This window comes from Mesoplodon mirus (genome assembly GCF_964341445.2).
Source record: "Mesoplodon mirus genome assembly, chromosome: 7".
NCBI classification, from domain to species: domain Eukaryota; kingdom Metazoa; phylum Chordata; class Mammalia; order Artiodactyla; family Ziphiidae; genus Mesoplodon; species Mesoplodon mirus.
Window position 1 is genome coordinate 94,441,575 of NC_138983.1, and position 22,396 is coordinate 94,463,970.

General features: G+C 42.8%; 1 protein-coding gene and 1 pseudogene across 2 annotated transcripts in view; both read right to left on the reverse strand.

Annotated features, from left to right (window-relative positions):
• Positions 1–21,222, reverse strand: part of LOC309808066 (forkhead-associated domain-containing protein 1-like) — a gene marked incomplete at both ends in the record, with an annotated part of 77,461 nt that extends 56,239 nt beyond the window's left edge. Inside the window, 2 exons of the mRNA XM_082628074.1 lie at positions 3,281–3,487; positions 21,130–21,222. Of these exons, the coding sequence (XP_082484200.1) occupies positions 3,281–3,487; positions 21,130–21,222 (300 nt within the window). The remainder of the gene's footprint in view (positions 1–3,280; positions 3,488–21,129) is intronic.
• LOC309808885 (centrosomal protein of 78 kDa-like) overlaps positions 1–22,396 on the reverse strand; it is a 525,691-nt pseudogene that overhangs the window by 310,063 nt on the left and 193,232 nt on the right. The gene's annotated exons all lie outside the window — the stretch shown is intronic.

Consider the following 22,396-nt stretch of genomic DNA (forward strand, 5'->3'; position numbering starts at 1 on the left):
CTCCCCTCCTTTTTCCACAAGTGGGGATAGTGTTTAATTTGCACTGACAAGCTGGGTGGCCCTGGGGAAATTACTTAACCTCTCTGAGTTTCGGATTCCTTGTCTGTCAAATGGGGATCATGGGAGAACCCATCTCATAGGTTGCTGTGAGCGTGAAATAAGGGAGAGCAGGTGCATTGCTTAGCACAGTGCTGTTCACGTCAGTGATTCCTCCTGCTGCTCTCCTGGTTTCTCTTCTTACAAAGCATCTTCTTCCGTCTTATCTACTCAAGGTTAGAGGTCGTCATCACTTTTCCCCACAATTATATAAGAAGCACCTTGTAAAATAAAGTCCCCATTCCATAGTTGTACACCCGTGTTCATAACAAACTTACTCAAAATGGCCAAAAGGTGGAAGCAACCCAAGTGGCCATGGATGGATGAACAGGTAAACAAAATGTGGTGAATCCATACAATGAAATATTCAACTGGAATGAACCATGAGGATATCATACTAAGTGAAATAAGATGGTCACAAAAGGACAAACAATGTAAGGTTCCATTTATATGAGGAACCTAGAATAGTCCAATTCACAGACACAGAAAGCATGGTGGGAGGGGAGGAAGGAAGCAGGGGGTTTGATGTGATGGGCATAGAGTTTCAGTTTGGGAAGATGAACAAAGTTCTGAAGATGGATGGGGGTGATGGCTGCACAACAGTGTGAATAGATTTAATGCCACTGTGAACTGTGCACTTAAACATGGTTAAGATGGTAAATTTTATGTGTATTTTTGAAAATTAAAAGTTAAAAACAAACCCCAAAATGAAATACCTCCAAGGTTTCTCCGAGGTTTGGGGTGATAGAAATGGAGGAAAATGTTCTGAGAGCAGGTTGTGGTGATGGCTGCACAACTCCATCAATATATTCAAATTGATTGAATTGGACACTTCAAATGGGTGAAGTTACTGTTATGTAAATTGTACTTCAGTGAAGCTGTTAAGAGCAAGCAAGCAAACAAACACTTGCTGTGATCCGGAGGAAACTTTGGAGGATGAAGGAGCTGTTCACTGTCTTGATTGTGGCTATGGTTTCACAGGTGTACCCATATGTCAAAGCCCATCCACTTACAGACTTTAAACATGTGACGTTTATGGCATGTCAATTATATCTCAAGAAAGCTGTATTTTAAAAAGGCAGAAGAGTATTCCATATATAAATGAACTCCTTATAGTATATTAAACTCCTTATAATATATTAAACAATATAATATATTAAACAATGCCCCCTTTGGATGGAAATAGTTTTCAAATTTTATGCCCCTATAAATAATATTTCAATAAATATCTTTGTAGGAAAAAAGAAGAAAAAAATGCAGATATTGTTTGCTGCTCCCCCTCTTCTTCTCCCCACGGGCAAGCCACAAAGTCAGAATTTCCCAGGGAGGGGGCCTGGGAACCTGTAATGTTACTGAACATTCCTGAAAATTTCTTGGAATCAGACATGTTGGGGCACATTGAATCAAACTTCATGAACTTGGATTTTCAGGCTTGGGAGTGTGAAATCCCCTTTTCTTTGATCCCTAAAAAATTCTGTAAGTGTTCCATACAAATGATTCTAAATTTCAGTTTCCTTCCTATTGGCGGTGCATCAGAATCATCAGGGAGCTTGTGAGAATGCATATTCCCAGGCCCTGCTCCCAGGGAGGATGTGTATGGTTGCCAGATTTCGCATAAAGAAAGAAATGAATAAATCAATATATAATAAACTATAGGGTGTCCGTTAAATCTGAATTTCAGATAAACACCAAATAATTTTTTTAGCATAAGTGGTTCCTTGCAATAGTTGGGCCACACCTGTACATAACAATGATTTGTTGCTTCTCTGAAATTCAGATTTAACTGCGTGTCCTGTATTTCATCTGGGAATCCTAAGTATGAGTCCTCAGGCCTTGGGTGAAGCCCAGATCTGCACTGTGGGTCTGCTCCCCACGTGCTTCTGACGAGGGGGATCCTTAGAACCCATGTTGAGAACCCCTGATCAGGTCAACACCTTCTGGGTCAGGAGCCCCTCCTCAGGGCGGCCAGTGGATCCCAGTGCATCCCACAAGTGAGCACACTTTAATGTTGGTCCAAGGAGGAAAAGGGGGCTGAGAAGCAGCAGGAGAAAACTGCCCCAGATTTTCAAAGCCAAACGTGGTGTATGCGGTGTCATGGGCCCTGCAGCCGGAGGGACGGTGCTGATCTTCTCTGAGTGAGTATTTAGGGCTGCCTAGGGGACCGACACCACAGGATTCTGTCTAGATTCTCTAAACTTTATTTATTTATAACCAGCCTCGTCCCAGAAAGGACTTTAAGCCTCAGAAGTCTCAGTCCATGCAGCGTTCTTGGTGCTGGGGAGTGAGGTTAACACGCCGTCTCTCTGGGACACACACGACAGGTATTGTGTGCTTACCACGAATGGGCATTATTCTGGGAGATTTACAATTAGAACCATCTCATTTAGCCCTCGAGATAAGCCTGCAAGGTCATTGCTGTCGTTGGCCCCATTTTGTAGATGAGGAAACCGAGGTTCCGAGGGGTCCAATGGCTTGTGCAAGAGTGCACCGAGTAGGCCAGTGGCAGAGCTGGGGTTCTGACCCAGGACTGTGTTGCTAACCAGCCCCCATCCTGCCTCCCTACTGAACCAGATACTTCTGGTGACTGAGCTTTGCTGGGCGAATTTTGCGTTACGTTCCGCTTAACCTGGGGCCATACTTTAGGTCCTGATCCCGGGAACATTTCTGATCCGGTGTGATAACAGCTGGCAGGCCTTGAGTGTCTACTCCGGCCAGAGACTTTGACTTTTTATACATAGATACTCTCTCAACGCCCTGCAGCGCTGAGAAGACCCAGACCCAGGCACGCAGAGAACCCTGGCCGAGGTCGCAAAGCTAGGAAGTTGCAGAGCACTGATCTGTCTAAAAAGGAAGCATCCATCTCTGCATCTTCAAAAGCACACACTTGCTTTCCACCTCCCCTCGCCAAGCTTCACTTTTCAGGAAAACGCTCTCGCTCCGGGCTGGTCGCTAGGCAACCCTTGCATGTAATTCCACGAAATGCCCAGAAGAGGGCGCGAGGACTCGCTCTCCCCGGGCACCCACGCGATGGGGCTGAACTTCGCAGAATCGCGAAAGGAAGAGTGACGCGCTCCAGACGAACTCCACCTGTGGCCGTACCCGAGCCCTAGGCTGCACGGAAGGTGACACAACACGGTACCTCTGCACCCCACCCCACCCCACCCCCGCAGGGGCCTGGACTCACCGAGGCTGGGTTTTCGATGACCAGTTCGTAGGTCAGCCCTCTGGACCCAAACCTCAGGATGTCTCCGGGTAGGAGCTTCACAGCCACGTTCTGAATGTGGCACTCATTGACGAACGTGCCGTTGCAGGAATTGAAGTCGTGGAGAACAAAGCTGCTTTCGGCCTCATTATATTCAATGAGTGCGTGATGGTTGTCGACGTCTGCAGACTGAAATGCAGAAGGGGGACAGTCAGAGCCAGGAATAACAGGAATAACAAGGAATAACTAGTGCCACTGACACTGGGGGCCCCAATGTGCTAATCACTTCATCTGGCTGGACAGTCACTGCAATCCTCATTTTAAGAGGAGGATGCTGAGGGTCAGAGAGGTTAAGTGACTTGCCTAAGGCCACACAGCTAGTGAGTGGAGGGTCACCAGACCCAGAATAGATGCCCAGTTTTGGGGTAGGGCGTCAGGCAACACAGAGGCAAGAGGGAACTCGGGGGAAATTGGCCAGGAATTGGCCACTTGATAGTTCTCTGATCCCATGCCAGTATCCTTTTGGTTGTCCCGAGTGGCAAGACAGCAGAAATGGCCCAACACAAACCAGAAAGGTCAGTTGGCAAGTGACAACTGTCCATTTACTGCAAGTGTTAAAGTTCAGGGGAGGTTTTGTAATAATTGTTGTTTGTTCTATTCATTTTTAAAATAACATGTTTTTTGTAATAATGCAGAAAATGAGAACTAGAGAAAAACACAAAGAAGACATTAAAATCACTTAGACTCCCGTCCCCCAGAGGCAGGCACCGAGAACACGGTGGTTCACATCCTTCCAGTCTTTTCTCTATGCTTACAATCCTTTTAAAAAGTTTAAACACAATTGAGCTCACACCACAAAACATAGTTTTATAACTACCTTTTAAAAGCCTTGGTGTACAATGAAGGTTTTTCCCCTGTGCTTAATTATTACTGTTGCTTCTTAAAGCTAATCAGAATTTATCTAAGCAAAGATGATCTATTTTTCAATAGGGGCCCTCGTGTGACCACATTTCCCACAAAAGAGAGAGACCCCAGACAGTGAATTGTCAGTGGGGTCAGAAACCTCCTGTATAACCACTTTAATAAGAAGAATGAGCAAAACTCGGCACCAAGGAGGAAATATCACATCCCCCCTGGCCCTGGCGCCCTGGACTATGGGCTGCAGGGCATGCGCGAAGTCTTCTGTCTTCTCAGGACACTGCCTATGAGCCATCCACTCCAGCCTGAGACTTTGCAACTACTTTCTAAGTCACTCTTCTCAGAGCGCCTCATCCAACTTTCATAGAGAGTACTTGGACTTAGAAATCTATACTAATGTCCCACAATATAATTATAACCAATTGCTTATATTAATAATAGCTTATAGTATATGAATAGATAATAATATAACTGCATATATTAGTAGAATATATTAATGACACATTATGTGTAATTACACAAATGCCAGGAAATTTGCTAAGTGCTTTACTGCATTATCCCATTTCATCTTCACAATAATTCAAAGGGATACTTCCTCATTTCAAAAAAATTTAATTTTTTATTTAAGTCTAGTTGATTTACAATGTTGTGTTAGTTTCAGGTGTACAGAAAAGTGATTCAGTTATACATATATATAATATCTATTCTTTTTCAGATTCTTTTCCATCACAGGTTACTGCAAGATATTGAATATAGTTCCCTGTGCTGTACAGTAGGTCTGATAATTACTCATTTTTTAGATGAGGAAACTGAGGCATAGAACGATTACATGTGCCCACAGTCAGTCACTTTGACTCGCCTGGCTTGTTCCCAGGTTTGCCTGATTCAAATGACTGTGCCTTTACCCACTTTTCAAATTCCTATGACACACTTTGGCACTTAAAATACTGGAACACAAGAAGAAAGCAGGAGTAGCTCTATTAATTTCAGGCAGAGCCAACTTCAGAGGAAGGAAAGTTATCAGGGATAAAGAGAGGCGATACATAGTGATAAAGGGGTAGATTCTCCAAGCAGACATAACAGTCCTTCATTGTATGTACCCAACAATAGAGCATCAAAGTATGGAAGGCAAAAACTGATAGAACTGCAAGGAGAAGCAGATGAATCCATCATGGTAGCTGGAGACCTCAACAGCCCTCTGTCAGTGATGGGCAGACCCACCAGGCAGAAAATTAGGAAGAATGAAGTTGAACTGAACAGCACTACCATCATCTGGATCTAACTGGCAACCACACAGCTTCATCCCACAGCAACAAAACACACATCCTTCTCAAGCTCCCATGGAACATTCACCAAGCAGACCACATTCCAGGCCACGAAATATACCTCAACAAATGTAAAAGAATAGAAATTATGCAAAGTACGTTTTCAGAACACAATGGAATTAGGCTAGAAACCAATACCAGAAAGACAGCTGGAAAATACCCAAATATTTGGAGATTAAACAACACACCTCTAAATAACAGATGGGTCAAGGAGGAAGTCTCATGGGAAATAAAAATTTATCTTGAGCTAAATGAAAATGAAAATACAACCTATGAAAATTTGCAAGATGCAGTGAAAGCAGTGCTTGGAGGGAAGTTTATGGCATTGAAGGCATACATTTGAAAAGATCTAAGCTTCCACCTTATGAAACTAGAGAAAGAAGAGCAATATAAGCCTACCACAAGCACAAGACAAGAAGCAATGAATGAAATAAAAAGCAGGAAAACAATAGAGAAAAGTCAGCAAAATAAAGAGCTGTTTGGTTTTTTTTTTTTTTGTAAAGATCAATAAAATTGACAAACCTCTAGCAGGATAACCAAGAAAAAAAGAGAGAAGATACAAATTACTCAAATCAGAAATGAAAGCGATGGCATCACTACTGATCTCATGGACACTGAAGGGATAATAAAGGAATATTATGAATAATTCTATGCCCACAGATTTTATAAGTTAATGAAGTGGACCATTTCCTTGAAAGACACAATCTACTGAAACTCACACAAGGAGAAATAAATACTCTGAAAAGACTCATATCTAGTAAAGAATTTGAATCAATAATGAATAACCTTCCAAAATGGAAAGCACCAGGCCTGGATGGGTTCACTGGTCAATTCTATCAAACATTAAGGAAAGAATGATACCAGTTCTCAATAATCTCTTCCAGAAAATAGAAGAAGAGAGAACACTTCCCAGCTCATTCTGTGAGGCCAAACTTATTCTAATAGCAAAACCAGATAAAGATATTACAAAACAGGAAAATTGCAGACCAATACCTGTCATGAATATAGATGCAAAATCCTCAACAAATTATTAGCAAATTGAATCCAGTGATGTATAAAAAGAGTTCTACACCACAGTCAAGTGGGATTTATTCCAGGTATGCAAGGCTGGTTCAACATTTGGAAATCAATTAATGTAATCCATCACATCAACAGCGTAGAGAAGAGAAATCGCATTATCATAACAGCAGATGCAAAAAGAGCATCTGACAAAATTACACACCCATCCATGATAAACTAACAAACCACCAAACCACCACAACAACTCTTGGCAAATTAAGGATGGAGGGGAACTTCCTCAACCTGATAAAGTACATCTATAAAAACCCTAAAGCTAACATCATATTTAATGGTGAGAAACTAGAAACTTTCCAATTAAGATCAGGAATAAGGTGAAGATGTCCCCTTTCACCACACATTTTCAACATTGTACTGTATCTCCTAGCTAATGCAACAAGGCAAGAAAAAAGAATAAAAGCAGATTGGGAAGGAAAAAAAAATTCTTCTTTGGTGAGGTGTTTGTTCAGATCTTTTGCCCATTTTGCAGATGGCATGATTGTCTATGCAGAAAATCCCAAAGAACCGACAAAAAGCCCTCCTGGAACTAATGAGCAATTATAGCCAGGTTGCAGGATACATGATTAACATACAAAAGTCAATTGCTTTCCTATATACGAACAATGAACAAGTGGAATTTGAAATTAAAAACACAACACCATTTACATTAGCACCAAAAAAAAAAAATGAAGTACTTAGGAATAAATCTAACAAAATACTGAGCTATATGAAGAGGTATATGAAGAAAACTACAAAATGTTGATGAAAGAAATCAAAGTAGTCTAAATAAATGAAGAGATATTTCATGTTTATTTGAAATTCCTTAATGATGTATGCTGTTTAACATCTTTTCATATGCTGATTTGACATCTGTAGATTTTCTTTTGTGAGGTGTCTGTTCAGCTCTGTTGTCCATTTTTAAGTTGGGTTGGTTGGTTTCTTATTGTTGACTTTTAAGACTCATTTATATTGTTTATTTATTTATTTTATTGAAGTGTAGTTGATTTACAATGTTGTATTAATTTCTGCTGTACAGCAAAGTGATTCAGTTATACATATATATACATTCTTTTAAAAATATTCTTTTCCATTATGCTTTATCACAGGATATTGAATATAGTTCCCTGTGCTATACAGGGAACAAAAAGCATTTGACAAAATGCAACACTCTTTCATGATAAAAGCACTCAACAAGCAGGTAATAAAGGGAAATTACCTCAACATAATAAAGGTCAAATATGAAAAGCCCACAGGTAGCATCATACTCAAAGGTGAAAGACTGAAAGCTTTTCCTCTAAGATCAAGAAGAAGATAAGGATACCTGCTTTTGACAATTCTATTCAACAAAGTACTGGAAGTCCTAGCCAGAGCAATTAGGCAAGAAAAAGAAATAAAGGCAATCCAAATTCGAAAGGAAGAAGTAAAATTATCTCTGTTCACAGGCAACATGATCTTACATGTACAAAATCCTAAAGAGTCCATGAAAAACCACAACCCTCTTAGAACTAATAAACAACATTCAGAAGCAAAATCGTAGGATACAAAATCAACAACAAACATCAGTTGTGTTTCTATATGCTCTCAATGAACAATCTGAAAAGGAAGTTAAGAAAATAATTTCATTTATGATAGCATCAAAAACAATAACATACTTTGGGATAAATTTAACCAAGGTGGTAAAAGATGTGTACACTGAAAACTACAAAGTGCTGCTGAAAGAAATTAAAGACACAAATAAATGGAAAGACACCCTGTATTCGTGGGTTGGAAGACTTAATATTGTTAAGATGTCATTACTACACAGCAGGATCTACAGATTCAAAATCCCAACAGCAGTTTTGGCAGAAATAGAAAAATTCATCCTAAAATTCATATGGAATCTCAGTGGACCCCAAATAGCCAAAATAATCTTGAAAAAGAAAAGCAAAGCTGGAGGTCTCACACTTCCTGATTTCAAAACTTACTGCATACAAAGATACAGTAATCAAAACAGTGTGATACTGACATAAGGTCAGGCACATAGGCCAATAGAATAGAAGAGAGAGCACAGAAATAAAACTTTGCATATATGGTCCAATGATTTTTGACAAGGGTGCCAAGATTATTCAATGGGGAAGGAACAGTATTTTCAACAAATGATGCTGGGAAAGACTGCAAAAGAATTAAGTTGAACTCTTACCTTACACCATGTATAAAAATTAACTCAAAGTGGATCAAAGACTTAAACGTAGTCTAAAACTATAAAACTTTTAGAGGAAAACACAGGAGGAAAGCTTTATGACACTGGATTTGGCAATGCTTTTTTGGATATGATACCAAAAGCATAGGCAGCAAAAGTAAAAATAGATAAATTCAACTATGTCAAAATTTAAAACTTCTGTGAATCAAAGGACACAATAAACAGGGTGAAAGGCCATCTAGAGAATGGGAGAAAATAGTTGCAAATCACAAATCTGAAAAAGGGTTAATATGAAGAATATATAGAGAACTATAACTCAACAACAACAACAAGAAAAAAAAACCCAAATAACCTGATCAAATATGGGCAAAGAACTGGAATAAACATTTCTCCAAAGAAGATATACAAATGTCCAACAAGCATATAAAAAGATGCTCAACATTACTAGTCATTAGGGAGATGCAAATCAAAACCACAGTGAGATACCACCTCATACCCATTAGGATGGCTACTATCAAAAACAAACAAACAGCAACAGAAAATAACAAGTGTTGGCAAGGATGTAGAGTAGGGGAACACTAATGCACTGCTGAGAATGTAAAATGGTGCAGCTGATAGGAAAAACAGTAGAGCAGCTTCTCAAACAATTTAGAATAAAATTATCATATGATCCAGCAAGTCCACTTCCGGGTATATACCCCAAAGAATTGAAAGCAGGAACTTAAAGAGATATTTGTACACTCATGTTTATAGTAGCATTATTCACAATTGCCAAAAGGTGGAAGCCACCCAAGTGCCCACTGACCGATGATTGGATAAGCAAAATGTGGTCCATCCATACAGTGGAATATTATTCAGTGTAGGAGGAAGGAAATTCTGACACATGCTACAACATGGATGAACCGTGAGGACATGATGTGAAATAAGTGTCACAAAAAGGCAAATTTTGTATGATTCCACTTATGTGAGGTACATAGAGTAGTCAAGCTCATAGAAACAAAATAGAATAGGGGTTGCCAGGGGCTGGGGAAGGGGGAAACGGGGAGTTGTTGTTTAATGGGTACAGTTTCAGTTTTGCAAGATGAAAAATTCTGAGGCTGGTTGCACAACAATGTGAATAACTTACAACTACTGATCTGTACACTTAAAAGTGGTTAAGACGGTAAACTTTATATGTATTTTACCACGATTCAAAAAATGGCTAAGATGAAGGGACTCACTCAACCTCAGGATGCTGGCACAGGGCAATGTCAGGGTTTGAACCCAAGTCTAATTCCAAAACCTGTACCTTTGATTTGTACCCTGTGATTTTCAGAGTAGAGAGTGATTTAATAATGAGAGAGGAGACAGGCAGGACCTAATAGAGAAAACAAGTGCATTTCTTAAAGGCTCCTGCATTTTAAATGTTTAAAAATTATATAGTGAGTCCATAAAATATTGAGACGTTTAAACATCTCTTAACAATGACCATCTGCTCTGATGACTCCTGTGCTTTGAGGAAGCCTCCTCGGGAAGCCGACTTAGTTATGATGTTGCCCTGAGGTTCGCTGACGTTGTCGCTGAGGTTCGATGTGTACCTGGAACCGTCCTTTGAGCTAGGTTTCAACCTTGCATCACCTGGAACTGGGAAGCCCCATCTCAGACCATAACTTCCCGCTCCCAGCCTTCCTTATTCTCTGTCTCGTCCTCTCCTTGAGTCACGTAGCCTTTGCTCCCCGTCCCCTCCCTATGCGTAATGCCCTACGCTCACCCAGCCTGGGCCCTGCTCGAGCTCACCAGCTCCTTCAAGTCCATCCTGGCCCCCAAACTCTCCTGCCACCCTCAAACTTCTGTCCTGAGGCTGTCCCAGTGCCCTCTGGGCCCCCCAGCCAGCAGGTTCCTGGTCTTAGGCTTTTAATTCTACTTTGACAACAGCCTCCTAGGTCTTCACCTCCTGCACCTGCCTGCATCCTCCGTCTGCTTCTCCAGACCCTCCTCCATCCCCTTCCACAGCGCCCTCTGCCCAGCAGGCCCACCTGTGCAGCTACATCCATGGGCTGATGGGCTCCTTGACTCTGGTTTCTGGTTGGGTTTGGCCAAATGCGGGGGTTAGAGATCAGAGCAGGGAGGAGAGAGGTTGGGGTACTTACTCCCCTGGCTTCCTTTCTCTGGGGCCACACAGCTTCCCTCAGAGGGACTCTACCCAGCCCTCGGGGTCTCCGGGTCCCAGGAAATGCCCCTGCCCCTCACCCCTCAGCTCTGGGGGTGGGAACAGTCCTCACTCATACTAGCTCTGGGCCCTGCACTATCCTTTGTGGTTTCTCTGAGCCCTGCCCACTCCCTGTGGAGTCCCTTCAGGAAACTCCCCTCCATCACTCCACACCCCTGTGAATGTGCCTTCAGCTCCCTGCCAGGACCTGGACTTCCCAGGCAGGGAGAAGCTCATAGATGGAAACTTCAAGGCTTCTTTTAGCTGCCAAGGGCCTCCGGGTGGTCCTGTCTTCATCTCACCCTTGTCTGGTCCCTCTCCTCAACCATCTCCTCTTCTGCATCCTCACCTTGACAGTGTAACTTCCGTCTTAGCTGTGAACGTGCTCACCACCCCCTCGGCCTGGAAACACCGCCCCTTCCCCCTTCCTTTCCTTTATTGTCAAATGGCTTCAAGAGGTTCCTCTCCCGCTGGGTCCTCAACCCACTGCCATTGCCCTCGGGGGCCTCCTCGGGCTCTCGGCCTCCCTGTGACATGTGACACAGTTGTCAGAGAGAGGCACGTGGCCTGGTGGTTCAGGGGTTGGGGGAGCAGGGCAACGTGGTGGTTACTAGACTGGGCTCGAGCCCAGCTCTCCTACTTCCTAGCAGGGTGACCTTGGGCAAGTGATACCTCAGCTTCCTCATCTGTAAGGTAACAAAAGGACAGTCTTATAAGTTACTGGTGACGTATAAATGATATAATACATACTAAAGCACTTAGAAGAGAACATAGGGCAAATGGGAAATGTTCTCTATTATGAGCAAGAGGATGGGCTCTGGAGTTAGAAAGCCTTGAGTTCAAGTCCCACCTCTGCTACCTTCCAGCTGTGCAGCCTGGGGCATGGTTCTTTGCTTCTCTTTGGTTGCTCCCTGAGCAGCAAAAATGAGTTTGATAAGCTGGGCTTTGTAGGATTGACAAAAGGTACTGCTTGGTGACTTGTTCAAAGGAGTGGGATAACATTTTTGAAATTAACTTGTGTGTGTGTGTGTGTGTGTGTGTGTGTGTGTGTGTTTTATCTATTTCTCTTAACCTTTTGGTTCTAGGCTATCCCATCCCCCAGCCCTATCCCCCCACTGCCTCAGGAAAGGGATGTAGTACAGAAATAGTAAAAAAAAAAAAATGGGGTTTTCAAAAGAATAAGGATATGAGGAAACGGCCAGGCGCTGGTGAGACGACGAGTCTGGGAGTGGAAGGAAAGAAGAAGCTTCTCTGCTTCCCCGTCAGCTGGATCCTTCCTCCCCGGTCTCCCTGGGAGAGCCCTGTGGACCGGCAAGGCCTCAGGAGAGGCTGCTCCTGAAATCAGACTGCCCGAGCGTGGTGCCCAGTGCCCCAGCCTCCCTCTGTGACCTCAGGCAGGATACTCAGCCTATCTGTGCCTCAACGCCCTCATCTGTAATGTGGGGCAAACAACACTAACCTCCTAAGGATGAAATGAGTTAATACACTCGAGAGTGAAAAGAACAGTACCTGGCACAAAGCAAGCTGTCTCTGTGATGAATACCCTCAGCCTGGCAGCAGCTCTCTGGCTCCCTCACCTCTCTGACTGCTTCCAGGTCTCCACGCCGGGCTCCTCTCCCCGCAGATGTCCGTTTCCTCTGCACTCTGTCCATGGGCTGGGGCCACTGTGCCACCCCCTCGATTCGCAGGTGTGTATTTCCAACCCCTGGTTCATCTCCAGGCCCCAAACTGCCTGGCTGCTTCCGGGATGTTGAGGTGCTCACTCAACCCGTCCTGCTTCCTGCCCTCTTGGTAACGGGATTATCACCTGCCAGCTCATCCAGCCATCTTTCTCCATGGCCTGTGGCATTGATCCTACTGATACTTCCAGAAAGCTCTCAGACCAGTCCCAAAGCAACAGTCCAGTCAGGTGGTAGTATTAATGTGGTGGGCAGAATGGTCTCCCAAAGATGCCCATGCCCTGATCCCCAGAACCTGGGAATATGCTCCATGAGGTGGCCAAAGGGACTGTGCCGATGTCAAGGTTACTAATCAGTGCTCTTAAAAGAGGGAGACTAAGGACTTCCCTGGTGTTGCAGTGGTTAAGAATCCGCCTGCCAATGCAGGGGACACGGGTTCGAGCCCTGGTCCGGGAAGATCCCACATGCCATGGAGCAACGAAGCCCGCGTGCCACAACTACTGAGCTTGTGCTCCAGAGCCCACGAGCCACAACTACTGAGCCCACGTGCAACAACTACTGAATCTGCATGCCTAGAGCCCGTGCTCCACAACAAGAGAAGCTACTGCAATGAGAAGCCCGTGCACCGCAACAAAGAGTAACCCTCGCTCGCTGCAACTAGAGAAAGCCTGTGCTCAGCAACGAAGACCAAACCCAGCCAAAAACTTTTTAAAAAATTTTTTAAAAGTGGGAGACTATCCTGGGTTATCCAGGTGGGACTAATTGAACTCCACCAGTCCTTATAAGCAGAGAACTTACTCTGGCTGGATTGGAGAGATAAGTGGTGTTTCTTGCTGGGCCCCCACTTAACAGCCCCAATGCTCCTCTTCCTGGGAAAGCACCAGGTCAACGTTTCCTCTTTACCCAAATCCCCCCCAGATGGCACCACCTCAGTCTGTTGCATGAATGAGGATCACGAGAATATTGATCTCACATTTCACTGACAACCCCCATTCTCCATTCCACAGGGTGGAATTTCCCTAGCTTAGTCAATTATCTTGTTATCTCAGTTAACTGAGAATTTCCAATTTAGATATTAGATGTTCCCAAAGCTAAATTTACACTCAAAAAATGAAGCTTCTGTTTTTAGAAGCTTGAGTCAGCTCAGTCTGAAACTCAGCCCCACCTCCCCCGACTAGCTGTGTGATTTGGGCCAGTTCCTTAACCTTTCTGAGTCCCATGTCCATGTCATCAAATGCGGATAATAATGATAATAGTAGTTCTCACCCGCACAGGATTAGTTTTGTGGATATAATGCTATAAATATATATACAGAACATACATAGATGATGTATAAAGCCATGTGAGATACAGTAAGTAGTCCATAAATGTATGCTGTAGCTGTTTGCATTATGTATGCTATTCAAAAGACTATGATCTTTCTTTCATCTCACATCCATCAGAATGGCTACTTTAAAAAAAAAAAAGGGAAATAACAAGTGTTGGTGAGGACGCAGGGAAAGTGGAACCCTTGTGCCCTGTTGTGAGAATGTAACTTGGTGCAGCCACTATGGAAAACAGCATGGCAGTTCCTGAAACAATTAAAAATAAAGTTATCATATGATCCAGCAAGTCTACTTTTGGGTATATATCCCAAAGAACTGAAAGCAGGGCCTTGAAGAGATATTTATACACCCATGTTCATAGCATTGTTTGCAACAGCCAAAAGGTGGAAACAACCCAAGTGTCCATCAGTAGATGAATGAATAAACAAAATGTGGTGAATCCACACAATGGAATATTATTCAGCCTTAAAAAAGGAAGGAAATTCGGACACATGCTACAGCCTGGATGAACATGGACATTATACTCAGTGAAAGGATATTATACTCAGTGAAAGAAGCCAGTCATGAAAAGACAAATACTGTTATGATTCTACTTATATGAGATACCCAGAGTAGCCAAGGTCATAGAGACAGAAAGCAGAATGGTGGTTGCTGGGGGCTGGGATGGGGGGACAAGGGGAGTTGTTGTTTCATGGGTGCAGTTTCAGTTCTGCAAGATTCAAAGAGTTCTGGAGATGGATGGCGGCGATGGCTGCACAACAGTGTGAATATATTTAATGCCACTGAACTGCACACTTAATAAAAGTGGTTAAGATGGTAAATTTTATGTTATGCATATCTTACCACAATAAAAAAAAAAAAAGAAAAATGAGATCACGATCTAGCCCTTTCCTCTGAACTTTTTCCTCTTGGAAGCCCTCCATCTGCTGGTGAGAAACTAGTCCCATCAATTGCTGTGCTGGGTACTGACCAATGAAATCAGCCGCCAGTTCCCAAACAGGGGACAAAACATTCCTTGAGGACTGGTGAGACCTAACAGGTGAACCCCCAGAGCAAGGAGCACTTGGGGAGAAGCCAGGGGTGAGGTGGGGGGGAGGGGGGAGGAGGGGAGCACGACCCAGGCAGGAGGACAAGCGCGATGCAGATGGGGAGCCAGCAAGTGCACCCTCCCAGGCCTGTTTCATTCCGTGGATTTCCCCACAGAGAGTCCACCTGTCACCTTATGTCTCAAAATGCAGGTGTTCGCTTAGAATAAGAGAAATGTGAATTAAAATGACACTGGTACCATACTTCACCCCGTAGATCAGTGAAGATCCAATGGGGGGTCAGCACCCTAGGCTGGGGAGGGAGTGGGAGACGGGCGTCCACTGCTGGCAGGACACCACGTCTGGAAACCTCTGGTGGGAAATTTGGCCATGCCCATCAGAGCTACAGCTGTGTGTGTCCTTTGACAGAGCAGACATATCTGCATGTCCGTGAAATTATGCAAATAATAGGAGAATCCCAGCAGCCTTGTTTAATAATAATAAACAAGATTATGGTGTAGGCTCTGGTTCTTTCCTGAGAGGCAGCCCAGAACTGACAGGGGCCAGAAAAAGGGACGAGAGTCATCCGGCTGGATGGGATCTGGGGTATGTGTATGAGATCAGTCTGGCTTCACGACCCTCAGATCCCACGCGAGAAGGGCTGACACAGGCTGGAGAGATGGCTAAACCCATGAGAAAGGAGATGCCTGGCAGGACACTGACCACCGAGGGTGAGGGGTGGACACCAGCATTTCATCCCCCTGTCATGTCTGTTCTTTCTTTTTCTCTTCCATCTCCACCTTCCTAGCTGCAGCCCTGCACTGACTTGGGCTGTCCTAGAGCTCAGTCTTCTAGGGATCCTGGAACCTCACTAGGGTGGGACTGGGGGAGTCCCTGGGGAGGGGGTAGGGTCAGTCAGCCCTTCATTGTTTACCCTTCGCTTCTCTTTTCCTCAAAACAAAGTTTATTGAAAGAATACACACACACACACACACACACACACACACACACACACACACACAAAGCAGGAGCTCTGCTGATCAAGAACGGAGAGGGAGGGAGCACTGATGTTGGGGTTCTCAAAGTGTGGTCCTGGAACCAACTCCAGGGACTCCATTCCCCCCACCTGAACCTGGGGAGCATATAAATGTGAAGATTCCTGGGCCTTACCCCAAACCCACTGGGTCAGAATGCCTAGGAGTTCATGTTGAACAACCACTCTTAAACATGCGGAAAATCCAACAACCACTGGCTTTGGTGTTTCTTCATTCTGGAAGAACTGAGTCCCTTTCTCAGCAGAGATTAAATAACAGCCATATCCAACTCTAAAAAATACACTTCACAAGGCACATCAAATCATATAAATTATAACTTGCAAGGTTTAGCTGTGAAATGAGCAAGGCTGAGGCTTTTGAGCCATGTAAAATGGGAGAGGGGAGATTGTGAATAGAGCTCCTGATGGCTCGTCTGCACACAGCAGCCGGGATTTTCACTGGTAGGTCTCCCCCTTGTTTACAATCCTTCAAGCCTTCTTCCCACTACTTTCAGATAAAGATCAAAACCCTTATGGTGACATGAAGGAGGCCGACTTGTCCCTTAGCCCTCCTCCTTCCCACTCTGACTTCTGGACGCCCTGGTTTTCTCTCAGTCCCTTGGGTTCACAATATGCTCTTCCACCCCAGGGCCCTTGCACATGCCATTCCCTTCTCCTATTGTCTAGTTAAGTCCTCCTTGTCTTCCATATTCCTTTCCTTTCCAGCCCCAATGTTGGAATGGAATTAGTCACACCTTTGTGGGATCATTTGACTTATTTCTCTCTCTCCTGGCAGCTTCCTGATGGCAGGGACCATGTCCAGTTCTGCCATCACTGTACCCCTAGACTTGGCTCGGTGCTGAGGCTCTGGGTAAATACTGTGCAATGAATGAGTGATAGCAACCGTTATCACTGTTGACTAGAAACAGTTCTCACTAGCCTGGCTATAAACAGGCTTCCTACTGCCTTAGGGAACCAAACTCCTTACAGGATATAGAAAAAAGTCTGGAGGGTAAAACCCTGCAAATATCAATATTGATTTTTCCCTGAGCCAAATGATTACAAGTGACTTTTATTTTCTTCCTTATATTTTCCTTTCTCCCAATTTTTAAAAACAAGAAGCATGTAACTACCTTCCATTATCGGAAAGAGTAAATGATGTCGAAATACTACGATACCAATAGTCCAAACAACATGTCAGCCTTGCTGATGAGTAGAAATCTTTAGAAGCATAACTGCGTATTCTTTAGGATTGATCCAGGCAAATAAAACAAACAATCTTTTTTATTTGCTAGATGTAACCTCTGGGTAATTGCAAGGATGATTTTTAGTAATATAAATCCCTGACATTTTTGTTTTGTTTTGTTTTGTTTTGTTTTTTGCGGTACACGGGCCTCTCACGGTTGTGGCCTCTCCTGTTGCGGAGCTCAGGCTCCGGACACACTGGCTCAGCGGCCATGGCTCGTGGGCCCAGCCGCTCCGCGGCATGTGGGATATTCCCAGACCGGGGCACGAACCCGTGTCCCTTGTATCGGCAGGCGGACTCTCAACCACTTCGCCACCAGGGAAGCCTAGTGACGTATTTCTTAAGCTAAGTCCGAGGAGCAGTAAGCAGTCAATTATTTATATACAATGAATGCAACTCAATTTCTGTCTAGTTAATAACTGTCCTCATTAGTTCCCTTTTCCAAATGGCTTATTAATGTCAGTGGATCCTCATCTCAACCCTGTGCACCTCTGAGGATTCTTCTCAGTCTCTGTTTTAGGAGACCATAATAATGATCATTGTGACATTCACTGAGCACCACATGCCAGGCTCTTTATATGCATTTCTCACTTAATCCTCAGAATAACCCTGTGAGGTAAGAGGTTTACAGACAGGGAAAAGGAGCTCAGAGTGATTAAGTAATTTGGTTGAAGTCACTCAGCCACAAAGTAGCCTAATGAGATTCAAACCCAGCTCTGTCTATCTCCAAAGCCTGTGCTTTTAAAAATTACTACAGTTTTCTAATGTCATAGTCAGGTTCAAAACAGAGATCTCTGTCTCTACTTTAGCCAGACAGGAAATAAAACTACCCCAAATCTATGCCTTGTTAGGATAAAGAAGAAACTACAGTTCTTCTTCTTCTTCTTTTTCCTCCCACTTTGCACACTGAACAGATGTTCTGTGTCCTTGAAGGGAGACCATATCATGGAGGAGAATCTCACGGGGACGTTCATGGAGTTATCTTTAAATCTGTTGCGTTTACAATAAACACTCTCAGAAAACTAGGAATAAATGGGGAAATTTCTCACTTGGTAAGAACATGTATAAAAACCCTACAGCTAACCTCCTACTTAATGGTGAAAGAGTAACTGCTTTCCCCTAAGGTCAGGAACAAGCAAATATAAGGATTTATACACTGCTCTTGTTCAGCAGAGTCCTGGAAGTCTTAACCAGGGAAATAAAGCAAGGAAAAGAAGATTAAAAGCATTCAGATCTCCTTTTCTGAAAGAAGAAATAAAATTGTTCTTATTTGCAGATGACATGATTGTTTATGTATAAAATCCCAAGAAATCTACAAAAGCCCTTATATAAGAAAGTGCAGTTAAGGTTGCAAGATACCAAGAAGCATACAAAAATCAACTGTATTTCTATATACTGTCAATGAACATGTGGACACCAAAATTAAAAATATAATACCATTTACAATCACTCAAAAAAAACAAAAAGAGAGACATAGTTAAGTGTAAATCTAACAAAACATGTACAGGACTCGTATGCTGAAAACTACAAAACACTCAAGAGAGACACCGAATAAATGGAGAAATATACAATGTTCATGAATTGGAAGACAATGTAGGAGTATATCAATTATTCTCACATTGATATATAGGATAAAACACAATTCCAATCAAAATTACAGCATGATATTTTGTGTATACAGACAGGCTTACACTAAAATGTAAATGGAAAGGCAAAGGAACTAGAATAGGTTAAAAAATTTCTTTAAAGAAAAGTGGGAGGAATCACACTACCTGATTTAAGACTTACATAGCGACAGTAATCAAGGCTATCTCATAATGGTAGATCCATTATGACAAATAGATCCATGAAACATAATAGGGAACTAAGAAGTAGCCCCCATAGAAAGTATGGCCAGATTATTTTTGACAAACTTGCAAAAGCAATTCAATGGAGAAAGGATAGTCTTTTCAACAAATGGTTCTGGAACAACTAAATATCCACATGCAAGAAAAATGAACTTTGACCTAAATATCACATCATTAACGACAGTGAACCCAAAATGGTTCATAGATTTAAAAATTTCTTTCTTAGAAGAAAACATAAGAGAAAATCCTCAGGGTCAGGGACCTTGTGGCATGTTCTTAGACATGACACTAAAAGCATGATCTATAAAAGAAAAACTAACTACCTGGACTTCATCAAGAGTTAAAGCTTTTGCTCTGTGAAATACTCTGCTAAGAGAATGAGAAGACAAGCTACGGATGGGAGAAAATATTTGCAAACCATCTATCTGACAAGGGACTCATATCTAAAATACATAAAGAATTCTCAAAACTCAATGGTAAAAAACTAAACAATTCGATTACAGACACTTAAAAGATATGAAGAGATATTTCACTGAAGAGGATATGCAGAAGGCAAGCATGTACATGAAAAGACATTTAACATCACTATCGATTTGGAAAATGCAAGTTAAGACTATGATGAGATACCACTACACACTTACTAAAACAGCTAAAATGAAAAACCGTGTTTAGGCTAATTGCTGGTGAGGATGTGTCTCATACATTGCTGGTGGAAATGAAAAATGGTATAGCAACGCTGGATAAGACTGGCAGTTTCTTTACAAACCGAATCTATATAAACACATATGTTAATCCATGCAATCATACTCCTGAGCATTTATCACAGAGAAATAAAAACTTATGTTCACACAAAAACCTGTACACAAATGTTTATAGTACATTTATTTGTAATAGCCCCAAATGGAAACAAAATGTCCTTCAAAAAGTGAATGGTTAAACATAGGTGATACGTCCATACCGTGGACTATTACTCAGCAATAAAAGAACAAGCTAATAACCTAAATGGATGTCAAGGGCACTACACTGACTAAAAAAAAAAAAATCAATCACAAAGGTCATACATACATGATGAAAATTATAGAGACGGAGAACAGATTAGTGGTTTTCGGAGCGTGGGGACGATGGTGGGAGGAGGAATTGTGACTATAAAAGGAGCATCACAAGGGACATCTCTGATGATGGAATACTCCTATATCCTGAGGGCCACACCCAAATCCACACGTGGTAAAATGGCACAGGACTCCACACATGCTTCGTGCCATTCTCTCTACTATTTGTGCATCTATAATTATTTCAAAATAAAGTTTAAAAAAATCTGTTGAGTGAAGTCTGAGAGTGGTCTGCCTTTCACAGTCCTAAAGGGATTCCATTGCATTTCTCTTTCTGCTTCAATATTTTAATCCCTTTCAAAATGTTAAAAGGCTCAAAGCCACTGTTTTTATAATTCCTTACTTACAATTTCTTCCAACTTCCTTGGCTGTCAATGAGCTGGGACTGTGGACCAAGCCACAGCTAATTCAGAGAATGGAATGAAATGAAGTGAGAGAGCACTGAGGCCATGCCCAGGGCTTACCCTGATTTACTACTTGGAGGTACGGGGGCGGGGGAGGGCTCTGAGGGGCCCGTAGTCTCCAGAAGCTCTGGAAAGGGCGAGAGGTCATTGCTCAAGCTGGGCACTTCAGGTGGCCGTGGCTGCCAGACGCGGAGCAGGTGAAGGTCAAGCATCAGCTCTACGCCCACCTTCCAAACCGCGCCATCAGGGTGGGACACTGCACACACAGTCAGCAAAGGACACAGGGCCCATCGCACTTTGCACTGTGCTCATTCTCACCACATGTGCCAGGGAGACCCAGCACATGCCGGGATTGGTTATTGGTGGCACACCGAGGAAGGCTGGGACTGTTAGCCAGAGGCTGTGCTTTACAAGAGACTGGAGTCCACAGAACAGTCAGGACTTTTGGTGGTGTGAGGGGTAGGGAGGGTCGGGGACTGGCTAGGAAGAGGTCTTACCTCTAAAACAAGGTCTGAATTTTCATGCCTTCCAATCGTAGTGCTTTTATTCAGGACAAAATAGCCTTCTGCACTCTTTAGATAGGCTTTCATATTCTCTGCTTTCCCTATAAAAGGTTTTCAGAAAACAATTTTGTTAGAAAAATACAGTCCTCTAATTATTCAATGTCATATTTAGAATGAATGGAATACACCATAATGTCCACAGGAGAAGTCAGCAGAGGTAGGAGTGGATAGCTGGATTTAACAATGATCACAATGATAATTCCGCACATTTTTAAGACTGTCCTTTTAACAGTGATAGCCGGCATAGATGAGCTTGCTTCTGATCACAAGAGGACATCCTTTATGTAACTCAGAGCACAAACAAGCAATAGCAAAAAAAAAAAAACCCAAACAAATCTGAATTCCACTGATAACCGCTCTCCACCTCCCATTAAGCTTAGTTTGGGGTTAGTTATCTGACAGAATCAAATACTCAGTGTTACTAACCCACCACTTACTAGCTCTGTGACTCTGAGTGAGTTACTTATTCTCTCTCTATGCCTCTGTTTCCTCATCTGTAAAATGGGGCTAATAATACTCTGTATCCCAAAGAGTTTTGTGAGGATTAAATGTGAAGCATCTAGAATGGTGACTGCTACACTAAACACCCATTTGTCCTACTGTGATTGTGACTGTTATTAATCTTGGGCTTCTGAACTTTGACTCAAGAAACCCCAACTTCTACAGAGCTTCTTAAAGTGTGGAAGAGTCAGTCATCGAGGAAATGGGCATTAGAAGATACTTTCTTTTTAAGTCACTGCATTCCTTCATATATTTAGGTTGAAAAAAAAATGATTTCCAAAGACAAAATATCAAGATTATAGCTTGGCTGTACGGTCAAGACTCTGTACGTATCTTTTGCTGGCATTTTATTACGAAAGTGTCAAACACACAGAAAAGTTGAAAGAAGTGGATGGTGAACTTCTATAGAACCACCACCCAGATTCTACAATCAACATTTTGTTCTATTTGCTTTATCACATATCTACCCATCTATACATTTTATATTTTAATGCATTTCAAAGTAAATCCTATACATGTTTTTAAATTTTATTTATTTATTTTTGGCTGTGTTGGGTCTTCGTTTCTGTGCGAGGGCTTTCTCTAGTTGTGGCAAGTGGGGGCCACTCTTCATCGCGGTGCACGGGCCTCTCACTATCACGGCGTCTCATGTTGTGGAGCACAGGCTCCAGATGCGCAGGCTCAGTAGTTGTGGCTCACG